This window comes from Zygosaccharomyces rouxii (genome assembly GCF_000026365.1).
Source record: "Zygosaccharomyces rouxii strain CBS732 chromosome B complete sequence".
Lineage (NCBI taxonomy): Eukaryota > Fungi > Ascomycota > Saccharomycetes > Saccharomycetales > Saccharomycetaceae > Zygosaccharomyces > Zygosaccharomyces rouxii.
In genome coordinates, this window is record NC_012991.1 from 871,797 (window position 1) to 891,727 (window position 19,931).

The following is a 19,931-nucleotide window of genomic DNA, read 5'->3' on the forward strand; positions in this document are numbered from 1 at the left end:
ATTTAAGCTTTCCTCTAAAACTTTAAAAATGACTCTCAAAAGGCCTGTTGTATCTTTTAACTCTTACGAATACCTTTAGTATTAGTTTGTCGGTGGTTTAGAGATCTTTTTGGATTCTTCGATTCGTGTGATACTGAAAATTTTCAATATCACGTGACTCCAAATAGTTGATCATATATCAGCAAAATGGTCCCAGAGGAGCATCTAAACGGATTTTCCCAGCTTTATGGATGCTTTCACAGTATTATTCGACCACGTTTATGTGTAGTTTCAGCCATTCATCCATATTATTGATCTGTATGAGTAGAATTTGTCCCTTTTCTAAGAAATGTTGTAGAGTCCTTGTTGAGGATCTTAATAGAATAGAGTATGCCAGTAGGTGCGGACAATTGAGCTTTTCACAATGCACGTATCGCTGCATCGATAAGCTATGTGCGTCCAATTGGGCGAATCTGTCCTCTTGAAACCTTTGAGAGTCGTCAATGTCTTTCAACAAGCTGGATGCTAAGCTCCCGGCTTCCATCTGGTTTAATCGCTCAAGCATGAGATCTGTGTACTCTTGACATGAGCACATCCAGTTATTTAGATCCACATATGTCGGTACATCCTCGTCACTAGGTTTCACTATGAGCCTATGTAGTTCAGAATCGTCATAGATGGAGTTTACCAGATCAGAGACCTCCAGAAATTTCAACGGCTGATTATTTTTATCATTAACTCCTGATGGCACGAGCACGTAAATGAACATGTTACATGACTCTATTAGCGATAACGCTCTTATAAACAGCTCTCTGGGGAACATGTAGTAAAGGAAGGATGCAACAGTATCATTCATCTGTCCATCTTTGTTAACCAATTGACTGAACAACTCAGAATGGTTGATGGCGCTGCCATCCTCACCACTGGTTTCCATGCTTTCCTGTATTCTCTTCTCTGTTGTGTTTTATCGTTACATAACGGTGTATAATATAAAAGAATAATCATCGCGATGAGAACAAATCAGCTACTTAATACAGACTTTTCTCAGCGGCGAACTCTTTACAAACTTGGCCCCAGAGTTCTATTCCTTTCTCAATATCCTGGGTCTCTAGGAAACTTATGGAGATTCTCACGCTACGTTGTCCCCAGTTCCTTGTATCACCAACGACTTCGAAATTGGACCCGTCGGCTAAAACAACCCCATATTTGGACTTTAGCCTTTGACCGATTTCCTTAGCGTCGTAACCGAGTGGAAGTGTCACCCAACCGAAATATCCACCTTTTACCGGTTCCATTTGAGTACCCTTGGGTAAATATGTAATAACCGCCTGTCTTAATGCTATGGCCCTCTGCTTGTAAGCTGCTCTCAGAGTTGCTAAAACGTTATAGGCCGATCCATTCTTCAGCATAGTTCCCACAATCATGGAGTTCAACTGGGATGGTGTGCCTCCAGACGTGTTTGCACCACCTTGTGAGAGTTGGAATACCAGTTTTTGAGTTATGCTCTCATGGTACCCAAATCTGAGACCAGGGGCAATCAATTTAGAGAAAGTGGCATTAGAAATAGTATTCCCAAAAGAATTTGGATCTTCGTTGGTTTCTCTATCTAAATGCACAAACCTTTTAATCGGTTGGGGCGACTTATCCACATTTTGTTCATAATCCAGCATATCATAAACATCATCCGCCAAAATGAGCATATCATACTTACGTGCAATTTCAATTAATCTACGCCTAGTTTCAAGGGTATAGGTCTGTCCACTAGGATTTGCAAACGTTGGAATGCAATATAACACATAGCGATAAACCTTTTTATGAGTAGATTTCCACGGGTTATTGATCAATTCTAAATCCTTAGAATCATCTTGACCTTCATGTTGCTTTTCCAACTCTTCTAATTTTTTCTCCAATGAATCTAAATCGACTTTACCATCACCCAATTCATCAATTGCTGTTGTCTTGTTGGCAAATCCTGCATCTATAAAACAGTCGTTGATTAGGAAATACGTTGGCGTAATCACAAACGCCTGTCTTGTATAACCAGTATGAGCTAGTGTGGTCTCGAGTAAAATACTTAAAACACCATATGATGCACCAGAGTTCAAATTTAAATGTTCAGGTTTGGATCTGGCTCTGTCACCAGGGCTTAATCTAAAGGCTTCATCGTTGTTAAAATGACAAATGGTCTCTCTAACCCATAAAGCACCTTCATCACTTCCATAGGTCAACGGATGTCTGTTTCTTGTATCATCATCGAAGTCTCTAATGTCTGGCGTTAAAAGCTCCTTGGCAGCCTCTGCAATCTGTTTACCTGGGAGCAACCTAAACGAAGGATGGCCTTTAAAGAAATTGATATCAGCAGGTTGATCTTGAGTACTCATCAGTAGGATTTCTTGAATTCAGGCGAATACTTGACAGTGTATTTATCAACCAAATCGGCTGCGTTCAAGTTTAGACATCTCGTCTTGAGAGGATGCTGTAAAAGTCATTATAGGTTCATACAACCCATAAAATAACCAACTTACAACCATAATCCCTAAAATTTATTTATTTACACGAATATACAATAATCAATCTCTAGAAAGTAAATCTATATACTCCCTTGTCTTGAAATGATAATTAGTACCTGAAATTCCTTCCAAGAAAGCTTTCGAAGCCACAGGTGATAATCTTGTGATACCTCTCTCTCTTGCGAAATCCATCAATCTACTTAAATGGTATCCGTCATTTCTACACTGACGAAAGAGGATGGCTAATGAATCATCTAATCCCAATGAATAAACTTCTGAAAACCTTTGGAAACATGCAATCTTGAACTCCATGTGATGCTTTGGTTGCAATAAAAACATATTCAATAGGAGCGGTAAGCTGTGTCTATTCTGTACAGGAAATCCACCTTTCGTAAATAAAAGCTCCATTATCTCTTGTTTAGTGGAATCCCCCATGGATTTAGTTAAAAACGGGAAATCTCGTACCTTGATTTCAGCTGTGGGCGGTAATCGATTATCCATATCTTCCAAATACTTTTTCCATTTTTCTTTAAATGTAGTCTTATCCCCAGTACCTCTAGCAAAACTCTCAATTCTTATTCTCATCAATTCGTATTTACATGAATCTTGTTCGCTTCTCTTTTTATCATGGAACTTCATATAATGGATATAGAGTTGATCTGGAATAAAACCTTTCTCTTCATGAAGAGCTAAGTTTCCAATATCACATAATAAATTGGGACTAACTATTAAAATCGGTAGCCTCATAACGAATTTGTACCATATGTAATCCACGGATTGAATATGACCCCATTGACAACTCTTCGAGAGAAAAGTCTGCAAAAGAGTGTAGTCCAATTCTTTTTTGGGAGTTCTTCGTATCACTTGCAATGCATTGTCAAATCTCTTGTTCAATATGTCCAAATATACCTGTTCTCGAGTTGACTGTGTCAAAAACCGTCTAAAAACCACAAAGCTCCTCATCCTGATAACAGATTTCCCTCTGGAGGGGATAAAACCAATCACGAAAAATCGAATCCAGCCGCTTTCAAGTCCACAAAACTCTTCCTAGGCTCATAGTCCATCAATTATCAACAACATTTTAACTATTGAAAGTGGTTAACTTTAAAAATTTTTGATTCGCGATGACTGAAAAATCGTAAACTACCTCATCTCACCAAGAAGACCAGGTTCTCAAGCAAACTCTAGCATTGGTGCCACTTAAAGATGTTGAGAACTAGTTTGCAACGTTCTGCTGCAAGAATTGTATGTTTAAAGATTATTACTCTCGTGTGATTTCCTCTATTTAGGACATTTAACACTAACTTGAACAATAGACTTCAAGAACGGTACCTAGATCGTTAGTAGGTACCGCTTCTCTATCTTTACCTTTCTCGAGGATCTCTACTGTTAGATTTAACTCTTCTGACGCTGGTAAAGTCCCTGCTTCAGAAATTCGTACCGAATTGCCCTCAGTTGAAGATTTAGGTTCAAGTTCTGATATAGTGGATCAAGCGTCTCAAGCCCTTGGCGAAGCTTCCAACCACGTTGGCTACCTTAATAGCATTGGGCTGGCTCAAACTTGGTGGTGGCCTGCAGATGTGATCCAACACGCCTTAGAATTGGTTCATGTTTACAGTGGATTGCCCTGGTGGGGGTCCATTTGTGTGGTTACAATAACTGTACGTCTGCTAATGTTCCCATTTTATGTCAAATCATCTGATACCGTTGCTCGTAACTCCCATATCAAGCCACAAATGGATAAATTGAATGCAGAGTTGATGTCCACTACAGATCTGGCAGAAGGTCAAAAAGTCGCCCTCAAGAGAAAACGGTTATTAGCTGAAAATGGTATCAAGAACAGATGGATGGCAGCTCCAATTTTGCAAATTCCTGTTGCTCTAGGGTTTTTTGGTGGTATTAGACACATGGCCAATTTCCCCGTAGATGGATTCACCAATCAAGGTATTGCCTGGTTTACCGATTTAAGTCAAGCAGACCCTTACTTAGGACTACAAGTGATTACTGCTGGTGTTCTAATAGGTTTTTCAAGACTTGGTGGTGAAACTGGTGCCCAACAATGGAGTCCTGTCATGAAAAGAGTTTTTACAATTATCCCGTTGATTTCTATTCCAGCTACTATGAATGTATCAGCGGCTGTGGCACTATACTTTGCAGTCAATGGTACTTGTGCTGTTATACAAACTTTAACTTTGAGAAATAAATGGGTTAGAGAAAAACTAGGTATTGCCGAGGTCCGCAGATATTCTGAGACTGAATTAGGACCTCAGAAAGGAATTATGGAATCTTTCAGGGAGAATATGGCTAAATCCAGGGAACAAGCTGAACGCAGGCAAATGATGAAAGAGAAAGATCTTGAAGAACAGGAACGTGTCAAACAGTTGAAAAAAAATCAACATATTAAGATTGTTCGCAAATCCGATTTGCATCAGAACTCTCAACAATGATACTTATGTGCCCACATATGTAATAGATTGCAAGGTTTTATTGTAAATAGTCATCATTTTCATCAAAGGTTCAAAAAAAAACAAACAATCAACAACATAAAAACATATTAAGAATTCTATTAGAAATTGTCGCATAAATAAAAATGCAAGTGAATGTCTATTATATGATTATTTTCGTTCCTTGTCATTGTTTTATTATGATTATCATGAAAATTATAAATTTATTCGTTCTTTGGTCTATACGTCAATAAAAATCCTTTATTCGAAGAAATCTCTGGGTGATTTTATGAAGAATTGCAAAATTGTTTGAATTGCACCTAAAGTAGATCCCATGCTGTTAGCTAGGTCCTCTTGATTGATGAAACTCATCGAGAAGACGATGGCCAAATTTGAAGCGTCCATACGGTTATTCTCCACATGTTGATGGACTTTGTTCAAATGTACGACAATTCTCTTCAAAGTGTGGTAATAACATAATGGAAGCGTTCTCAATAGATTTACCATAGTATGAATAAACTCTTCCAAGTTCATTTGATGAGATTTGTATCGAAGAGCCAGATTTGCAAAAGCTTGTACCCTTTCGTTTGTAAATAGGCACTCTGGAAGCTCTCTCAAATACATCTTGAAACAGCCGGCAATAGCATTTATCTCAAACCAGCGATCATCTTCAAGGGTAAATGAATTACTTAGTCCACCTTCTTCATCAAACGCGTTCTTCAGGGCATTGACACTACCAACAGACCCAGGGATTCTATAAAGACCCACTTCATCCAATCCGCGCAATTCAATTTCCTCCAACAATTTAACAACAATATTGGGTATCACTGTACCTTCACGTTCGCACACGTCCTCTAATGGCACACCAAATATCTTATTATAAGTTTTGCTTTTGTATTTTTTAGAATAATAAGCATACCTTCTCGAAGCCTTAATCATTTTAACCCATTGCTTCGAGTCAGCGGAACCAGTGGCTTGTAAAATGATTTCCTGGCCACCTTGCATAACTATCTTAAAACTGTAAGCGCATCCGGGATTCTTAAAGTTCATCAATTCAACAATATTTTCAATCTCGAAGGTCTTGAACTGATAGACAGGTTTTTGCTCGTTAACCGAAGAGCTTTCAATAGAAGGTAGATTCAAAGGAGCGACAGTACCATTAGGTTGGACATCAGGAACCAAGATGCTGTTTAGGGAACTGCTAGAGGCAGAAGAGTTGAAGCCACCAATGGAGAATGGTCTTCTGAAAAAGCCTCCTAGTTTTCTCCCAACATGGTTATGTCCGGAGTTCGATACAATCGAACTCCTTGCCCCCAAAGAAGCTACAGAGCTCCGTTTATCTTTACCCAATGTAGGACTTGAGCTCGAATTCGGAGAGGAAGGTATAGTTGGTATTTGAAGGCTTGGAACCATCACAGAAGTCTTTGGCTTCCTTTGCACGACTTTTTGCAAAACTGCCGAGCGCTTATTATCATGTTCTTGAACAGAAAGAGCTTCAATCTTCTTATGATCGCGTCTAGTTTTCTCCACCTCTTCGCTTAAAATTTCATTGAATAGTCCGTTCTCCTGGAACTTAAGCATTTTCGATTCTGAGGCTGCAACAAATCGAGTGCTCTTTCTGTAATCCTTGTTAGGATCAACGACCTCCAAAGAAAGACAGGTTCCAAATGAACGACTTCTGCGATCCCTGTTAGTATTCGTATAATCCTCGGATGCTGGGGTCAGATCCACAATGTTGGAAATGATATTGCTAACAAATCTTCTCTTGTCGAAATTGATTAACTTGGAATTCATAGTGCTCATGTTAGGAACAAATTTAGCAATTTCTATTAGTCTTAAAATGAGCCAACCAGGACATGCACAAAGGTTTTTAGGTTTTGCCATGTAAATGCTGTCATGTTCGACAAATCCCCTAACGTGCTTATCATCAATGTTTTCAAGCAAACGACAAATCGAAGGTAGATAATCATCCTCTTTGCAAGATAACAAAGAATGTGCAGCCCTCCAAGTATGTTCATAGAACCTTGATTCAGGAGAAATGATTGCATTAGAGATAGCCGTTTCAATAAATGATGGAATATGAGGAGACATCGATTTAGGAGTCGAATCGCCTTCTTCCTCAAATAAGTCTAACGAAGAGTTCTTCCAGCGAACGTAATTTAGAATCTGAAGAATAGCTGCACATGTTTGTAGACGGTTATCAGGGTCCTTATCGGTATTTGAGATCTCCACTGTGAAAAAAGAAGTCAAACAGTTATGTAACCTGATCAATAATTGAACTGATTCTGGGAGCTTATTCAAAAGATAAGAATCATGCTTCTCATTAGGCTTCGTCAAATTACTAATCCATGAAAACACATTCATTATTTCAAGATCATCCAATTGGGAAGAGCCAGAAGTAATCATGGTATATGCAGCTGAATGTTGAGGGAACGAAAAATAGGAAGTTAGAGACCCATAAGAGAAGAGCTCTAGTACTTGGTAGGTTGCAAACCAATCTTGTTTGGTCACCAGTTTCACTCTTTCTAGAATAAAGTTATCCAAGGCATAAACCCAATCTAATATTCCTTCGTAATCATTATACTTTAATTCGTGAAACTTCGATACCATACTATCATCCAGGGTGTTCGAGTTTAAAACACGGTTGTAGTCTATTATTGTCTTAGATTTGAATGAGTCTAGCAAACTCGTCACTTTGCGCTGAATTCTGTTGATACCTAGTGGCCTGTACATTTGTTTCTGGTAGGCAGATCTTATTCCAGCAAACAACTCCGACAATTTAACAACAAACTTTTGGGTCTCCTTGATGTCCTCTGAATTAGCAGTCCTTTTCATCTGTTCTATTCTGCGGGGCCATTCAACACCTACATCATCTTCCATAATCTTCACAATATCCAATAGAGTATTGTTACTGTCGGTATCGTCGGTAAAATCGGCATAGTGGTTTTTCACCAGGTTACACAACGATTCTGCTGCACCAACTTGGATCTTGGCCCAATTTGTGTGGTTCACAGCTTCATCAGGGGGGAGCTTCATATCCCAAATTGGAAATTTCTGATCATTAATAGAGGTGAGCTCAGAGGATTTAACCTTAGAAGAACCATTCAAAAGCTTTGAAATGGAAAGGGCACAACTCTTAGCACCAATATATCTTTTGGCCAGATTCTCAAGAACACATTTCGTGGTAGTGAAACTACGGTATGTGTTGAAAAAGGTCTCTGTGAAAGTCTCGTTGTCCATCGAAAGCCTTATAAAGGCAAAGTCTAATAACCCTAAAGTATCATCTCTAGATTCTTCATCAGAGGAGAATGACCCACTGGTATTTCTCTCCTTATTGTGAATGAAATAGTTTTCCAAATCCTTTGTCTCCACAAGACGTGAAAAAACACCAGCGGTTAAGACCAAAAGATCGAAAATCTTATCTAAAGATCCCGATTTAAGTACCACCGGGATTACAGATTCTTTCAAAGTTTCCGAATCCTTATTGAAGAAGTCGATATTTTCTAAGCTTTTGCTTAAAGTATTAGCCATATCCTGAGATTCTCTCGAGACACCAGGAGTGTTCGCATTTGTGTAGGACTGTTGGGAGAATCTCTTTGGATTTTCAATGACAGTGCTAGAATTTGTAGACATCAAATCCAAATCGTTACAAGATTTGAAAATAAAATCGTTTGAAACGCGGAAAATGTCACTATCTATGTTGAATGCATCTCTAACGCATTTCAAAAGGTGTTGTCTATTAGACTGTTTAGTAGACATGGCTCTCACAACCGGACCATCGATGTTTTCCACACCTGTAATTTGATTACCCGATTTCTTATTATCTGGAATAGCTGGTGATGTATTTCCGTTACCAGCATCAGCGATACTACTATTACCTTTGCTATTTCCGTTGCCGTTAACATCCACAGAAATAGGTTCACTGATGGTAAAATTATGAGTGGAACGTACCATCGGTGACTTAGGTCTAATGGAAGCATGTCTTGTTAGACTTGTTGCACTTGGTACAGTTGTTGCATTCATAGTCGTGGAAATGACACCTGCTGCACCAATTAATGATTGTTTGGAGAAAAGTGAATAATTGGGGAGTAACTCATTAAATAAAATGGGTAGATAAGAACCCGTTAGAAGAGGGCTTCTTTGACTGCCGATCATCGAATAAGCCTTTTCGTCTACCCTTGGGGGATCTGTCTTGGTACTCAAATCCATTAGTCCTCTCATATTAAGTGGTGGTAGGGATAGGTGGTATTTCCAAAATTGATAAACTCCAGCTGTCATTTCATCAACATTTCTTAGTCTTATTACATCATCAGACCTTCCTCTGGATAAGCTGTCTAGACGTTGTTGCCACTTATGGAATGCATTGTTGGTACGATTGATTTTCTTCTCCAAATATTTTAATTTCGTTTCCGATGGTAAATCATCAGCATGGATAATGAGATCACCAAAATATGAAATAACATTTGACCTTATTACTGGATCTTCCAAGTTTGGTGGAGCTAAGATGAACACACTACTTGTAGATCTAGATGATAACTGTCTTCTGTTCAGTTGAGCTATAGTGGGGACCCAATCTTTGAAAATCACCCTAATCGTATGTTCAGAAACGTATTGCCATGCTTGGTAAAGCCTTAAAACGGGTATGGAACAAACTATGGTAGCTAATGCGAGCCAGGAAACCATATCTCCTAATTGTTCGAATCTAACACCTAGATCAACCCATTTACTCAAAAGTTTACCACGAAATTTTGGAGAGTTAGCTGTAGCTTCCGAAAAGATATGTGAAACGAAAAGACGACCCAAGAAATGGATATTATCATTATTATTGAAAACTAGCGGATTCAAAGCAATAATCTTGGAGTCCATATATTTTGAGTCATAAAGTAATGAATAATCGGTACGAGGACCCCATTGTGATCTAAATTTTAAATTAATTTCATGAACCTGTTCAGCCAACTGTTTGATATCCATCTTCAAAAATTTTTCTGGATTCATCAAATCCGTCATTGATTTACAACTATCCTTCGTTGGAGCAGATTCTCTACTAAACGCAGTCAATTTATGCAAGTCATTATGTTTAGCGGCAACTGCTATTTTCAAGTTATTGGAAAGTTCACTATCATGCAGGGATATTATTTCTAGTAATTTCATAGTTTGTTGTGCCATTTGTTCGTCTAGTAAAAAACTGGGGAACATGTCTAAAAGCGTTTTAACCACTAGTGCAAGTCTATTGGTTAACCGGTCATCAATTTTGGAAGGTACGTTACAATATTGTGTAGCATTATTGCTTATTTGACCACTGTGCTTCGTAAATGTTAATCCCATTTGATTGAACATTGTCAAATAATTGTAAAAATCATCTAAAAGCGGTAACGAAAGCAGCAAATTGATCAAATAGCGATTGGTTGGAATAGCAGTATCTTCAAGTGATGTTTGTGACCATGCAAATAAAATTGCATGACATAAAGATTCGGTTGTACCAGATACTATCTTATCGTCTTTGTCTATTTTTAAATCTGGATGTGGATGCCGAGGACTTAAATATTTTATTGTTGGCATTCTGTTACTTCTTGTGGCAGATGGCGGCAGTTGTGAAGAAGAAGAAGAAGAAGTAGTTATGGTTGGCGTAGAATTCGTGGGTATATTATTATCAGTACTGGCGGAATTGTTGGAGCTGGCTGCTGCCGCCACTGGTGTTACAGGACTAGTACCATCTTCTTCAACGTCAACAATAGTGTCATCCGCAGCTTCCTCCTCTGGATCCTTTGTTCCCAAATTAGGATCAAAGCATTTAACATTATTGGATAATCCACTTTTGTAAAGATTTAAAAATGGACCCTTCAACTGTACACGATAAAGTTTGTAATCTGGAACTGACGTTGGAGATTCTGCAATATCAGGAAAGCCTTGATCAAACATTCTTGATTCTCTACGATTACCACTCGTACTACTATTGTTATTACCATCACTCAAGGTAACATTACCATGAGAACGATTCAACCAACCGACTTTAAAAACGGTATTGTCATAATTGTCCTTGTTCAAATGTACAGCCGTCTTCTGTGCATTATTGGACCTGAGCAATGAAGCGTGACTTTGATTGTTGTTATTATTTGAATGATTACCGTTACCACCACCACCATCGCCCCCAGTGGTTCCCGCAGCTGTTGTATTAGAACTAATAGCAGATGGCGCTAAATAAGTAGTACTACTACCTAGATTTGTATGCAATGTAGAGCTACTGTAATTACTTGCGGAGGAACTCATTGGGTGTGATGAAGTATCATGAAACGTATCTGCATCGTTAATTTTTTCCTGAGATTTATTATGACGACCGTCTGAAGGTAACGAAGCCAAAGATATATCGGATGAAGCCCTTGCACTCGATAAAACACTTCTACTGGATCGACTATGGTGTTCAGACATGTATATGTTACCAACAGATCCTTGTGGTGGTGCTTGTGATGGTGGTGGTGTGCTCCCACTAGTTGTGTTGTTAGTATTAGTATTATTAGTATTATTATTATTATTAGTGTTGTTGTTGTTGTTGTTGTTGTTGTTGTTCGTTGACGTATTAGAGCTAGTAGGAGCATTTGAATATCTTTTCAATGAAAAAGCTGCCGATGGTGAGCTCTTACGTTTACTACCGCCGACAGTACTCGTCATATGGGAATTTGCAGTAGTTGGACTTGTGTGATAATCCCTAGAATGAGAACTATTGTTCGAACTTCTAATCCCTGGCAGAATCGACGCGTTAGAAGTACGTGGCTTGAGATTAGATGTCGATGAAAGATGCGAGTTACCATTGTTATTGTTGGTACTGCTCGTATTATTATTATTGTTGTTGTTGTTGCTACCACTCGTCGAACTCGACTTCTTATTCTTGGAAGACCATATCAGATTCTTCATTGAGAAACCTCTAGTTTGATCTCTATTGAACGGAAAACTAAAATATTATTCAATTGGAACTCTTGATCTTGCAAAACGGATTACAAGTTGTGTGTTTTAACAGTGATAGGGCAAATCGAGACGTGTGCGTTAGAGCAAATCTCCTGTTACCTGTTGTATTTAATGCCGATGGAATTGATTTACAAAACACACACCAAAAAAATACCTTACAGAACTCACGTGTTGCTATATATCTCAGACTTCCACAGAACAAATCTCAGTGATCAATCTAAGCCCACAATTGAATATCTAAGTCCTAAGGAATCCTCTCTTCTAGTTAAGGGCCTTTTAGTTTGTAACTTCAATAGCGAGATTCAGTTCAAATTGCGAGTACGCCTCAATTTTTTGCCTCTTGCTGAAATTTTTTTTTTTTTTGACTAAAACGTCGCGTCGCGTCACACTGACGCTGAGAAATCAAATACGCAAAATAAAAATAATATGAAATAATATGAAATAGTATAAAAGATTATAAAACATCATACATAAATAGTCCAGAATTGCGGCCTATTTTGACGTATAAATAAATAAGTAAATGAACGTACAGCAGCTGTTCTTCACAAGGAACGTAGAGCCATCTCTAGAGCTCCTTCTCTTGATCTGACACCACCAGTGAATCCTGATGCATGCACAAAAATACAGTCTTTAATGCCAGATTTTTCACTCAATTCTTGATCCCTTAAACCTCTCCATGGCTCTAAAATTCCTTGGCGGAATTGGAAAGAACCTGGCTCAACGGGGACAGTAGTTACACGCCATGCACCGCTGCCATCAGGGAAAAGCACGAATTTTAGCTGGTTTTCGATTTTCAATTCAGATTCAATGTCGAAAAGATGGTCCTTCCATGGGCAGAATTGTTTAAATTCAAGTATCTGACCACTTTGGTGAACCTTGAATCTGTTATCAATGGCCTCACGTACCAATGTCTTGGCAGGTAACCAAGAGTTACCGTAACCTTTGACTAGATCGACAAAAACGTTACCGATAAAGTCACTGGCTTTGGTGAACTGTTGATCGAACCTCTCTGGACTGTTATCTTCATTCCAGTCTGGGTTCATTCTAGAGATCACACCTGGAAGAGTTATACCATTTTGGATAAATTTTGGTTTTCCTTCATCGTAGCAGTTAATACCATTGTCATTGGCATCAAGAGCTTCAATAAACTGCTGATAAATCTTGTGGCACAGAAAATCCAAGTCTGATTGGCTTAATTCCTTGTTTAGAATTGTTTTAATAATTTCACGACCAAAATGCTTGTAGGTTAAACCTGCACTCGATAGTTTAGTCTCGCGGTTCTCAAAATTTTCGTAAAATCCACGCTGGTGATGATCAAAGAATTTGGTTCCGTCGTATTTACCACCAACATCAACAACGATATCACTTTTCTCCCAGTCCTCTGGTTGACGAGATCTAACAACCTTGGCATCCTTGTACTGTGGTAAAAGTTTTAGCATGTAGACTGCCAATGCTTCATCAGCGTGGAAAGTTCCACTATGTGTACAAACTGTCTTGACCATTTCAACCTTCAAACGCTTAACAGATTCCATAAATTTACAACAGTTTCTTGTGATGAGCATCTAATACTGAAGTTTTTTTTTTTTTTCCTTCTTCAAAGCTCATCGCTGAAAAGTTTCAATAACTTCAACCAGGTAGTGCGTATAAAGAACAAAGATCTTGAAATTGTAGTAAATAGAAGTGATTGCAGATTAATCTGAAGGCAGTATCAGATTCTAATGGGTCCAATTGATCATAGCAGGCATTTCTACGTTATTCGTAGCATCTTCTTGTGATACCGGGTAAGTAGCAGCGAACCTTTTTCTTGATGGTAATATCGAACTAACTCATCTCTGCCTTACAATAATACTTCAAATAAAGAAGAGCTGATAACTAGCATAGCAATATTGCCATCAATATAACATGAGATTCCCCTTCAAATATACCAGAGCCCAGTTGGAAGTTTTCAGGTTTTCATTCTGCCTATTAGCACCTGTGGGGGTTATGTATTACGTAGGTACAGATACAGATAAGAAGTTAAATGTACCTGGGTTTTATCCTGATCCAGAATCACTTAATAAGATTCCAAAGGAACCATACGAGATCAAAGCAGAACTAGCTAGAATGAAGAAGGAAAGACTAGAGAAAAGACTAAGGCTCGAGAAGAGATTGGCAGAACAAGGTATTGATATTGAAGCTGAAAAGGATGAAATAAGGAGAGAGCTTCAACAGGGAAGAACATAGATAAATGAGAGGTCGTCATTCTTGTAAATAAAATGTTAAAACTATAATCCAGATTATTCTTTATTCAACAGACGGGAAGAAAAAGAAGGTGAAAGTGGACTCTGTGAGAAGCTCGAAATGGCCAGGATAACATAGAAGCCACTAAATTGACTTCAAATTGACTTTAAAGATTGTACTTCAACCTTCATGTATCGATACTTCATATATACTGTCATCGGTCACGACACCACTCTTCATCATTTATAGTTACTTTAATGTCAACATAATATCAATGATAAACAATGACGTTTGAAGAGCACAGCGGGATAGGCATCCTCTAATAATGACTAGAACTAGGGGCGATTCTTTAGTTTTAAGTATAGCGGCTCACTCTAGTGGTAATGGCTCACAACCATTGCCTGAGTTACTAGATGACAGTTACTTAATGGAAAAGTTACAAGAGCTTTCAACCCAATTGGATTCAACTGAGGACACAAAGGAACCTGAGGAGATACCTAAAGCACCGGCAGTTGATCCATATACTAAATATACTAATTATTCTAAAAAATTGGGGTCTCACATTGAGGAATATGAATCCATCTTACGACAATCGCACAAGGTCAATGATCAGTTGGAAGACGCTATAAAGATGTTTGAAGATATTTCCCTAAGCGTGAACAGATTTGTCGATAATACCAAAGATACACATGATGAATATTCTAGATTATCCCAATTACATGAACAAATTCCTCAGTATTTAGCATATTTCGATGCATTAGATCCGATAATGCGTCGTTTGAACCATGCATCTACACCAAATGTTGTACGGAAAAATTCATTCAAATCTATGTTGGTTAACATCGATGAATCTCTTGGTTTCTTTGAATCTCATACGGACTTAAAAGATGCCGAATCGTATAGGATTAAATTCAAAAGGTGTTTGGTAAGAGCCTGTGAATTGATTGCCAACTATTTGAACAACCTTTTGAAGCAACTCTATGTGGATATTAATGAAAAATTGGCATCTAACACCAGTGGATCTTCTGCATCTAGAGAAGCTTTACTGTACAATAAATTTGCATCTTCCGCGGAGGAATACCAAAGTCAAGTGGTCGAGATTATCTCTAGAGTCACGGACGATAAACATCATAGGTATTATGAAGAGCTCAAATCCCTTTTAAACGATTGCTATGAGTGCTACTTCCAGACGAGAACCAAACTATTACATTCATCCATTTGGAATAGATTAGATGAGGTGATACTAAGAGACAAGGAACTTTCATTGGTGAATTTTATTCAAGATGGTAAAATGTATTTCCAACAACTATGTTATGATGAATACCAACTTTTTGTGAAATTTTTCCCAGAGGATGTTTCTAAGATTAGGATCAACCAATGGTTTGTCCAACTTTGTGAACCTCTTTACGATACCGTCAGAATAAGAGTGTTAAGAGAGACTGACATTTCCACGTTATGTGATTCGTTAACCCTTTTCGGTCAGTACTACGAGTTCGAAGAAGATGCAGAGGAATATCAAAGACAATTTGGTCAAATCAAATACGATAAAGTTTTCGAGCCCATAGTGCAAAGATTACAAGCTACTTTAATATTGAGAGTGCAAAATTACGTGCAAAACCAAATTGTGAAATATACCCCAACTAAGGATTCATTCATCATTGCCAATAGGAAATCTGCAAGAAAGGATTTGACAACTGCTAAGGAGAAGGAAGATCCCATGGTCCTGGCGTTCGTGGAAAGCTTTCAAGATCAGGCAAATGATAATACCGTAGAAAGCCATGAAAATGTACTAGAATCTTATTATCCACCGTTGGTTAGAGGTCTTGCACTACTCTCCAGAATTTATGAAATGGTTAATTCTGTGATCTTTGACGATTTGGCTCATCACATAGTGCAAGATTGTATGTTATCGCTCAAGACCGCATACAACAAAGTTCAAAGTTCAACAAGCGATTTAAACAATTTTGAGGTTAAATTAGCATATCTGAGGAATTTGTTAATGCTACGTCAACAGTTGCAAAATTTTAACATTCAATACTCCGTCAACGAGACTTATTTGGACTTCTCTGGTGTGGAATCGTTCTTTAAATCTGTAACGGAAGGTGCCAGAACCTTGAGGTTTAGAGATTCTTCAGTTCTAAGTCTTGCTAGGGGTCTTGTGCCCAAGGTTGTCAACAACTTGGTAGATGCTCGGACTGAACTAATGACACACTTTAGAAATATCATTAAAGATTTTACAGAGGCTGCCGCTAAGAATATAATTGAAGACACCCTTGTGATAGACTCGAAAGAAGATTTATCCAGTCTAGTGGAGAAGAACGCTCGATTGAGACAGAATGTTGAGGATAAATTACCACGGATTCATGCGCAAATTTGCAATTTCATCAATGACGAAGTAATTGTGGCCCATCTAATGGATGCTGTACAAGAAACTGTCATTCAGTCGTATAGTAGTTTCCATGAGGAAGTGAATGAAAAGGCTGAAAAGGGACTGTTGGATAAGGAGCAAGCATCGGAACTAATGTATGAAGACGTCTTTGCGGACTTCCTTAGTAAAGTCTCCGGCAAATTACCTAATGCCAATAAAGAATAGATTTTCATCTACAAACCTATATACGTACAACTACATATATATATGCACCAATGCAACTATTGATTTTCCTCTTCATCCATTGGATTATATATATTTTTGGAAAGCAGCCTATTCAACTCACGTTTGATGAACTCAACTTTAGCAGGATCTATCAAAAGGTGGGTATCATCAAGCTCTTCCAATATAATATCGCTTTTGTCAGCGTCGATCTGAACAATAAGTGCCTTGATCGATGGATCACATTGAATCAGAGCTCCTCTACGAGCCCTGGGCATGTTGAAAGATGTGTTATTTCTTTAGTAGTGGTGCCTTAAGGTTAGTCGAACTTTTACACTTTGAGCGCGAGCTGATTAAAAGGGTTATCAACTATATACAATTCACTTGGAATCGGTTCGAGATTGGTTCGTAATGGTTAGGCAAGTGGCCGTGAGAGGTGCATACACTGAGCTGGATGAACTTGAAAACTCTACCAATGGCAAGGATCGTAAGGATAGCGAATACGATGAACGTGCAGACCACATAAAGAGTACAAAGGAGAAGACTATCGATAAGAGGGATGAGATGAGTGGAGACGTGAAAAATGGTAAAGAATACGAGAGTGAGAATGATGAAGGAGAAGAAGAAGAAGATGATGATGATGAAGAGGACGATGAAGAGGACGATGAAGAGGACGATGACGATGAACCTCCTCTGTTAAAATTTAGTAGGATAACAAAACTTCCGAAAACATTTAGAAGAGATGCAATATCCACTTGTCTATTTCATGAAAAAATATTTGCATTTGGGACTCATGCTGGTGTGTTACATTTAACTACAACTGATTTTACTCCCTTACAGACTTTGAAATGTCATAGATCTTCCATACTCTCGATCAATACAAATGGTACATTCTTTGCCACGGCATCTATCGATGGGACAGTAGCTATTGGACAAATTGAAGACACTACAAACATTACTCTATTTGATTTCAAAAGACCGGTACAAGCGGTTGTTTTAGATGTGGATTATAAAAGTTCCAAGACTTTTGTTTCTGGTGGTATGGCAGGTGAAGTGATTTTATCCCAGAGGAATTGGTTAGGTAGTAGAGTTGACATAACATTGTCTAAGGATCATGGGCATATTTTAGGAATTTACACGATTGACGATGTCATATTTTGGATGAACGATGCCGGCATTACGTTTTATAGCATTCACACGAGAACTCAACTTTTGAACGTTCCATTCCCCTCTGAAGATAGCAACACTCAACGACCAGGTCTATACAGACCTCAAGTGCATTGTCCCGAGACTGATAGAATAATAGTTGGCTGGGCCAACCATGTTTGGATGTTCAAAGTATCGTTAAGACGAGCTGGTGAGCATGGCAACAATTTAGGGGCTATAATATCAAGTGCAGCCTCCAGTTTAAGGGCTCAGCCAGATAAAAAAGTGGAATTGGAGCATTATTTCACTATAAAAATGCTCATAGCAGGTATATCGTCTTTCAAAGATGATCAACTGATGTGTCTTGGGTTCGAAGATGCTGTTGGGCAAGGCGTTCCTACGTCTAACATACCACAGATTTCCATAATAGATGTGTTCACCGGTGAAGACACACATACTGATGAGATTGTATTAAAGAATTACGAAAAACACTCACTCAATGAATATCATTTGGGGAAATATATCGGTGAATCCTCTCCTGAATACTTCTTAGTGGCACCCAATGACGCTATATGTATACAAGGGCTTTCGTTCAAAGATCATTATGATTGGTTTATGAAAAAAGGTAACTTCATGAGAGCTTGGGAAATTGGAAAATACGTTGTGGATGATCATGAGAGATTAGAAACAGGATTGAAATTTATTAATGAACTCATTAGTTCTAACCGAATTGAAGATAGTGTGTCGGCTTTAACACTGACTATTGCTGATACCAATATCAGTAACGATGAGGAATTCAAAAATTTTGCATTAAATAAATGGAGAGAAGCATTTCTGAGAATAATAGACCTCGGTGGAATAGATACAGTAGCCAAAAATATTCCTTTGGACCCTCAACTAGACAATCAGGTTTATGATTCTGTGTTAGAACATTTATTAAAAGACTGTCAGTTAAAGGAATTTATAAACTATATTCAAATTTGGCCTCTACACCACTTTTCTGTACATTGCTTTGAAAAGGAGCTTGAAGAACTTATTGAAAGGCATGATGATCATGAAAATTCCTATAGGGATGCTATCATTTACTTATATCTGGAGGAAAAAAGATTCTTCAAGGCCATGCCGCATATGTTGAGAAGGAGAGATATGAGAGCTCTAACGGTTTTACTCAATCATAATTTCTTAGCCCAATACAAGGATAATCTTTTGGATATTGTACTGTTACCGTATCATGGAAAAATTGAGGATTTGAGTAAGCTACCAATTGGTGAAATTGAGCAATTGTTTTCTATGTCTCTTGAACTCTTGGTTCAAAACAGACAGAGTCTACAAGTTCAACAAGTGATAAATTTACTATCCAATCCAAAAGAATTAAGGGTTTTACTATTTCTATACTTGAAAAAACTATCATCAGTGGATCCTCTTCTAACGGCTCTCTTTGAAACCGATATGGTGGAATTATATTCAGAGTTTGAAAGATCGGGATTATTACGGTTTCTAAAGACAAAGACAAATTATGATGTTGAGAAAGCCATTGAAATATGTTGCCAAAATAATGACGCCTACAATGAACTAATTTATCTTTGGAGTAAAGTCGGTGAAACAAAAAGGGCCCTTTCACTCATCATCGATGAATTAAATGACCCAAAACTTGCCATTGATTTCGTAAAGAATTTAGGTGATCCAGAACTTTATGATTTCATGGTCAGCTATAGCATGGATAAGCCGAAATTTGTTAAAGCTTTATTGGGTTCGCCAGATGAATTTGGTAAGACTTACCTCGAAGTCATAAAGGGAATGCCCGAAACCATGGAAATCGATGACTTACACAAAACTTTGATCAGAATTGCGAAAGAGAATGCTCTGAGTTCAACTGTTAGTAAAAGTATTTTCAAAATAATAGATGATGAAACAACTGAATATGCCATAGAACTTCTAAACATTAGAAGTCAAGGAAAGGCATTCTATGTTGAAGATGATGAATGAATACATTGAGTAAACTGATTACATGCATATAGAGTACTTTTAAAATTAAGCATTTGTACCAATAAATAAAGGGTAATAAAATACAGAAAATTAATC

General features: G+C 38.0%; 10 protein-coding genes across 10 annotated transcripts; 4 read left to right on the forward strand and 6 right to left on the reverse strand.

Annotated features, from left to right (window-relative positions):
* Nucleotides 1-244: 244 nt before the first annotated feature.
* Nucleotides 245-913, reverse strand: SHU2 (Shu2p; the record flags this gene model as incomplete). Its single annotated transcript, XM_002495379.1, has 1 exon — nt 245-913. The coding sequence occupies one exon, from the start codon at nt 911-913 to the stop codon at nt 245-247; it is 669 nt and encodes a 222-aa protein (XP_002495424.1).
* A 94-nt stretch (nt 914-1,007) lies between these two features.
* On the reverse strand, nt 1,008-2,360 carry ZYRO0B11088g (2-aminoadipate transaminase; the record flags this gene model as incomplete). The annotated part of the gene is made up of 1 exon (XM_002495380.1): nt 1,008-2,360. The coding sequence occupies one exon, from the start codon at nt 2,358-2,360 to the stop codon at nt 1,008-1,010; it is 1,353 nt and encodes a 450-aa protein (XP_002495425.1).
* Nucleotides 2,361-2,549: 189 nt separating this feature from the next.
* PET122 (Pet122p) lies at nt 2,550-3,452 on the reverse strand (the record flags this gene model as incomplete). Its single annotated transcript, XM_002495381.1, has 1 exon — nt 2,550-3,452. One exon carries the CDS (start codon nt 3,450-3,452, stop codon nt 2,550-2,552), a length of 903 nt encoding a protein of 300 aa, XP_002495426.1.
* A 243-nt stretch (nt 3,453-3,695) lies between these two features.
* Nucleotides 3,696-4,936, forward strand: OXA1 (membrane insertase OXA1; the record flags this gene model as incomplete). The annotated part of the gene is made up of 2 exons (XM_002495382.1): nt 3,696-3,734; nt 3,806-4,936. The coding sequence occupies 2 exons, from the start codon at nt 3,696-3,698 to the stop codon at nt 4,934-4,936; spliced, it is 1,170 nt and encodes a 389-aa protein (XP_002495427.1).
* A 258-nt stretch (nt 4,937-5,194) lies between these two features.
* On the reverse strand, nt 5,195-11,842 carry BEM2 (GTPase-activating protein BEM2; the record flags this gene model as incomplete). The annotated part of the gene is made up of 1 exon (XM_002495383.1): nt 5,195-11,842. The coding sequence occupies one exon, from the start codon at nt 11,840-11,842 to the stop codon at nt 5,195-5,197; it is 6,648 nt and encodes a 2,215-aa protein (XP_002495428.1).
* Nucleotides 11,843-12,435: 593 nt separating this feature from the next.
* Nucleotides 12,436-13,455, reverse strand: MYG1 (Myg1p; the record flags this gene model as incomplete). Its single annotated transcript, XM_002495384.1, has 1 exon — nt 12,436-13,455. The coding sequence occupies one exon, from the start codon at nt 13,453-13,455 to the stop codon at nt 12,436-12,438; it is 1,020 nt and encodes a 339-aa protein (XP_002495429.1).
* Nucleotides 13,456-13,795: 340 nt separating this feature from the next.
* PET100 (Pet100p) lies at nt 13,796-14,116 on the forward strand (the record flags this gene model as incomplete). Its single annotated transcript, XM_002495385.1, has 1 exon — nt 13,796-14,116. One exon carries the CDS (start codon nt 13,796-13,798, stop codon nt 14,114-14,116), a length of 321 nt encoding a protein of 106 aa, XP_002495430.1.
* A 322-nt stretch (nt 14,117-14,438) lies between these two features.
* On the forward strand, nt 14,439-16,706 carry COG3 (Golgi transport complex subunit COG3; the record flags this gene model as incomplete). The annotated part of the gene is made up of 1 exon (XM_002495386.1): nt 14,439-16,706. One exon carries the CDS (start codon nt 14,439-14,441, stop codon nt 16,704-16,706), a length of 2,268 nt encoding a protein of 755 aa, XP_002495431.1.
* Nucleotides 16,707-16,762: 56 nt separating this feature from the next.
* On the reverse strand, nt 16,763-16,981 carry TFB5 (TFIIH complex subunit TFB5; the record flags this gene model as incomplete). Its single annotated transcript, XM_002495387.1, has 1 exon — nt 16,763-16,981. The coding sequence occupies one exon, from the start codon at nt 16,979-16,981 to the stop codon at nt 16,763-16,765; it is 219 nt and encodes a 72-aa protein (XP_002495432.1).
* Nucleotides 16,982-17,114: 133 nt separating this feature from the next.
* VPS41 (Vps41p) lies at nt 17,115-19,835 on the forward strand (the record flags this gene model as incomplete). The annotated part of the gene is made up of 1 exon (XM_002495388.1): nt 17,115-19,835. One exon carries the CDS (start codon nt 17,115-17,117, stop codon nt 19,833-19,835), a length of 2,721 nt encoding a protein of 906 aa, XP_002495433.1.
* Between the last annotated feature and the right edge of the window lie 96 nt (nt 19,836-19,931).